Source organism: Lolium rigidum, chromosome 3 (assembly GCF_022539505.1).
Source record: "Lolium rigidum isolate FL_2022 chromosome 3, APGP_CSIRO_Lrig_0.1, whole genome shotgun sequence".
In the NCBI taxonomy this organism is placed as follows: Eukaryota; Viridiplantae; Streptophyta; class Magnoliopsida; order Poales; family Poaceae; genus Lolium; species Lolium rigidum.
Window position 1 is genome coordinate 114,018,522 of NC_061510.1, and position 5,934 is coordinate 114,024,455.

Here is a 5,934-nt window from a genome sequence, read left to right on the forward strand (position 1 = left end):
TTCATCGAGCCAAACCACCCCGTCCTCGTCAAAGACGCCCTCCACTTCATGCTTGCGTTTGAATATGATTATAATAATGTTCTATATGATGGTCTCGCTCGTGTACAAATTCTGAAATACGACTTGGGCTCCGATTCATTGTCGCTAATCTATCCACCGATGGCGGCGGAGGACACTTTTGGAAACTCTATCCTCATGGCGATGGAGGATGGTACTCTGGGGTTTGCCCGCTGGCAGAAGTTAACCCTCACCATATGGTCAAGACAAACCGGTTCTGACGGAGTTGCGCTATGGACTCGGAGCAGAGTCATCAGTTTGAAAAACATTCCTCCCGTTAAAGTACGCAATAAAATGTTTGTGCTGCTTGGATCTATGGAGGGCCACGATATTATTTTCGTCTACACGGAACTTGGGGTTTACCAGATAAATCTCAAGACACTACGGCGGAAGAAGATATGGAAGGAAGAATATTTCAACGCTTTGATCCCATACACCGGATTCTACATTCCAAGAGGTATATATCTGTATCTCTTTTTTTGTGTGATTTGGGACAAATTCTTAAGTACTAAGAATATCAGTTAACTAGCGGAAAGTATTATATTGTCATATAGCGGAAAGTACTAAGAATATTAGTACACAATATTAGATATCCAACCAGATTGAAAGTATTATTTGATGTTTTTCGTGTGATATATTTATGATCGAGTAAACTTTAGTGCAATGTAACACTCAATGATACACCTTATTATGCTTATAGTGTCATACCGTCCGCCCTTTTGAAACGCACTGATATCAATCTATGTTTGCAGCGAGGGTGGGTGCATGTGATGTGGCTCCTTGACAACATATGGTTAAATATGCATGCGTATAGGCAGGAGGGCATTCTCAATCAAGATGAGCAACTTGGAGGCGACAAGTCAAGGGTCTTTTGCTGAATTTTGTAACTATTTCGTAGTGTCGCAGGTTTTGGACTACAGTGGTTATGTTTGTTGCCTCAGATGTTCACAATATATTTATTTTTTGAAATGGGGAAGCGAAGCCCAGCCTCTGCATCAAAGTGATGCATAGGTCTTTATTATTTTCTTCGAAAAAGTCTCCAAGTCATCTTATTATAACCTTTATTAAAATTCACGGATCCCTCAAAGTGGATATGTGTATCAACCATCTAAAAAGCGATAAACAAAATGTCCGCCAAAGGATCAACATGATGTGAGTTTGCGATCAAGCTACCAGCCGCACAGGCTGAATAAGTCTCGAGCAAACGTCTTCAAACAGTTGCACCCAAAATCCATGTCCTGGCGGTGCTTCTCCGGCTATACACATAACCACGTACGCGTCCAATGGATAGCAAGAGGGATAAGCTGTAAAAAAAAGCATTTTTTTGTCTTGTTAAAGATATAATCATTTAGGACATGCCACATTGCCCATAAGAGAGCACATATACCAGCTCTAATTTGGTTCTTATATGTATACCATAGAGCCAATTCACTAAAAGATTAGTGATAATTTTGGGTGGCGATATTCCAAAAGACATGTGAACAACCGCCAAACAATCCTTGTGAGCGGACAATCAATAAACAAATGTTGTATTGTTTCATCTTTGTCACGGAAACAACATGACTTATTACCAGACCCGTCTCCAGGATTTAGGGGCCCTGGTGCGACTTATAAAATGAGGCCTTATTTTTTAAACTGAGCAAGTAGTAAAGCGAGATCTTGTGTTACTTTATCATATAACTTCAGAATGTGCTATCCTGCCCAATGTTCAGAAATATATCAAGTATTCATTTTAAAAGAGTAAATATAGCATTAAAATAATAGCGAACCTCATGCTCTACAAAAGCATCATTTGTCGGTATATCTTGAAATTGAATTTTCAATCATATCTTTATAATTAATCTTGAATCAACATGAGTAACTAGAGTTTGATTTTTTATTTGCGACTCTATCACCACAAATTTATCTAGAGTACCCTTTTTTGAGACTGAGCTTCTGCTTACAATCTGTGTCTTATCTTCTTCTTTAGTTCTTGTTAGCACTAGATAGGCCCTTTGTTCTTCTCATGATCTACCATCTTTCACAAATTAATAAATTAACAAAATAAATTAACATGACTACTTTACCAGATAGGTCCACGAGTTGCAGGCAGCAAGCTTGCAACAATGAGCGAGCTTCCCATGATTTCTTGAGATTTGAGACCTTGATGCGTGAACCTCAAGGGAGTCATGTCTGATGAACCTGATCGGATCGACCACAGGCAGGCTCGACGGCAAAGGGGTGAGGGGGCACATCGGCCAAGGACCAGTATTGCCGGCAAGGATCGGACACGCCGGCACGAGTGCACGAAGCGAATCAGGTTGGGCGAACGGAAAACGATCGTGGAGCCAAACCATCGGGAGACAAATCGATTGGGAACCGAGAGCTTCCTTTTAGCCTTGGGCCGCATGAGCTAACAGCAGATGAAACTAGTACTGAACTGCAGGAATTTTGGGGGCCCCTGAAAATCGGGGGCCTTGTTCGGTCGATCAATCCTCTTAATGAGGCTGACACTTTTGTAAGAATAACTTTCCAGTGCAATAATCACATAAAAATCCTTATTTTTAGTGGTGTTTTAAGTTTCCAAACATATCTTCTTGGATAAACAGTATGCCCATTCAACAGATCGAGATACTTCAACTTAACTATATACCCTCCTGATACTGTCATCCCCAAACAAAAGTATTCACAATATATTTGGCATCTAATTGTCGAATCTAGGGACTACTTCTTATATGATTTAGCTTGATCGATGCTTTGGTCGTGTGACTGAAACAAATGTTCCAAGAGGCAATGAATGCGGCTAATGCTGAAATAAACTAACATGATTACGAATGAAAACAACTTCACAGTTAATGAACATGCTTGATAAGATTAATTTCTCTCAACATGCAAGCTATCTACATAGGAGCACCCACTAACTATACTTCTAGCCAATGCAACCATGCCACCTCATCTCACCTGCCACCTCAGAAAAATATCCTTTAGTATTGTACAATTAATCACTATCAAGCTAGAAAGAGACGAGCTGGAGGCGCACTGACCTAGTAGTAGTCCGAAGGCGGAACAGCGTGCTGAGAATTTGATAAATGCGGCGACAGCTGGCCGCAGCGGCTGGAGAGGCAGCAAGGAGAAGCAACTTTCCTGGTGTCTCACTCGATCGTGCTGGTGATGCCATCTAGGTAAGTTCATCATTTTCTCTTCAAGCAACTGGGACAACAACTTTGTATTATAGATGAAACTGGGTTTTCCGTTACAGAATTGCAATTAGGCCTGAGTGGTCTGGAAGAAAAGTCCCGTTAACGAAAAACGAATGACTGTGACACAAGTACGTCTTAGAGGTCAGGCAGACTTAACAAGCAAGTCTTAGAGGTCTTGGATGATACTAAAAAATTGTGTGTCACAAGATGCAAAACAAAATGTACGCAAGAATGCCTTAGTTTACAGATCTAAAAAGGATTAATATGGAAAGCCCGCTCACATGCATACACAACATCAGCTTCTTCACCTCTCTGGTTAGCATCGCCGTCTAGAAAACACAAGAAGTACGGCTCTCAACAAACCTGACACTAACTAAACAGGTCCCAAAACAAGAGCCTAGCATAAACAGGAAGAGCACAAGCCTTCATTCACATGGATAGATTAGCGATCGTCGATACTGATTTTCCCATCTGGGATGAAGATCGGTAGCAATGCCTGCACTAGCGTGCCGACCCTCGGATCATCTTTGCTGCAGTATATCTTGATTCTCTCGATACAGGGATAGCCCCGGACTGGTAGTGTGTTCCTTGCTGGCAATGAAGCAGATTCAGCCTTCTTGCATATTCTACATTGCTCCTTCAAAGTGTCAAACCATACGGGAGTATCGGTTAGATTGATTGTTATGCAGCTCCTGTAGCAAACTGATGCCATGACCAAAACATACACAACTGGGAGGGAGGAGTAAGTATAGATACCATCTTGAGCTTAAAACATAGCTCCTTCAGATTGGGCGAGCGATGGAGAATGTAGAAGAGAGGGTACAAGTCAGCAGCCATGCACCAATCACCCAGCACCAAACTTGTCAGGTTACTCAACGTCAGGCATGTTTGCAAACCTCTCTCGAATGCGAGCTTCATATGCAATAGAAATGAGGCAACACAATCATGTTAAGGATTTGAAAGAGACCAAGCTAGCTTGCCAACATATAGGATAGAAAAATCACACCATATCAGAGGCATGTGAAAACAACTAACTAGGCGAGTAAAAATTACATATTGGAGAGAAAACAATCGGTTCAAAAACTAGATCGTGTCTTAATTTAAAGCCGAGAAAACTACTAACTAGGCACGCTATGAGTATTTGCCTAATCTTGTATGGATGTGAAAAGTAAAACCCCATTCGTACCTCAGGTGATGGTGCATGCAACTCCAATTTTGTGGCATGTGAAAGTCCATCAAGTAGACGATGATCCACTATTTTTTCTACACTGTTATGAATGTGGCAACCAGATAGGGCAATCGAAGCTGTTACTAGAGAAGCCAAATCCCTGGTTACTACAGGATCGGAGTTACACCATGGATCAATGATAGAAATATGGGTAAGGTTGGTGGCACAAATCAGGAGACTGTATATATGAAAGCAATGAGTCATATGCAGAACCTTGAGTGACCTCGATGAGATCTCAGCCTTTGCGCAGGCAATAACACATCGCTCCAGCTCTAAATGCTCGAGCATAGGAAAGTTGTAGTTTAGCGGCGTGAAGAACCCATGGACCAAATAGACAGATTCGAGCCTTATTCTCTTGAGATACTGAGAAGGACACATCGCTATGCCATCCAATTGGACACGTCTGTGGGCTCCATAAACATGAAGCAAACGAGCATTGTGCTTGATGGCATAGCGAATCCATGCAGAAGACTTGCCTCTGTCATCACGGCTGATGAGGATCCGGGCCTCATCCAAGGAAACAGTCCCATCACGCAAGAGCAGCAAATGGTCCACAAAACTTTCATGCATGTCCTCGGTGTCCTCCTCTGTCCACTCAATTTCATTCAGCAATTCCTGGCGGTCAATGTGAATGAATGGCGTAGAGGCCCAGAGATTGCGCCACCTAGCAGAGAGAATACTCGTGCGCACAACCTCCGCCATAGGCAGGAAGGACATCACGTGGTGCAACAGCGCGTCAGGAAGGCTGCTGAGCCTGTCATTGCCATCGTTTTTGCCTCGCACACACTTGCGGCCAAGGTTAATGGACGTTAGTGCCGACATTTCATTGATCAAACAGGCCGCCGCAGCCTGCATGGATCCAGTAAGGTAATGCATAAATATTTAAAATGAAAAACACTTAAACCGCAGAACTCTTAGAAACACACGATGAGAAGCGAGAGATGGTTCTATACATGATACGGTGATCTATATTACAAACAACTGCAGATGGTAAAGGCATCAGACTAGAAATTCCCTCATTAATCTTAAGAGGAACAAAAAAGAACTTGTATCCCTTTTGAGTTCGTAGCCATGGAGTTGTTCTATTCATGAAGCTGGCATGTGAATTTTACACCAACCAGTGAAAATTACGGATTGTTCTATGATACTACACAGCAGCGAGCAATAATAATCCCCTTTATCAGAGTTATTGCAGAAGCGATGTAACATTAATTCAACCTTGGGGAGTATTTACTAAATTACTACAGAGAATTTCTTCTTCATATCCAGTTGAGAGCAGCAAGCCTGTTTTTTATGATCGAATTCTGAAACGAAACCATCATTTGTAATTTTGTATGAACATTACAAGAGACCATCGAACTATTTGTCCCCCAATCTGTAGAACGCGCAGGCAATAATCTATTCAAGATTGACCCAAACTAGGCACGTGCAGAGGCTAGATAGCATCCTCTTGCTTCGTTAAACCGATGG

The 5,934-nt window shown here is 42.0% G+C and overlaps 1 protein-coding gene across 1 annotated transcript; it reads right to left on the minus strand.

The window, feature by feature from the left end:
- Positions 1-3,678: 3,678 nt before the first annotated feature.
- LOC124695379 (F-box/LRR-repeat protein At3g58900-like) lies at positions 3,679-5,286 on the minus strand. Its single transcript, XM_047228232.1, has 3 exons — positions 4,423-5,286; positions 3,993-4,148; positions 3,679-3,873 (listed from the first exon to the last, which is right to left on the minus strand). Exons 1-3 carry the CDS (start codon positions 5,284-5,286, stop codon positions 3,679-3,681), a joined length of 1,215 nt encoding a protein of 404 aa, XP_047084188.1.
- Between the last annotated feature and the right edge of the window lie 648 nt (positions 5,287-5,934).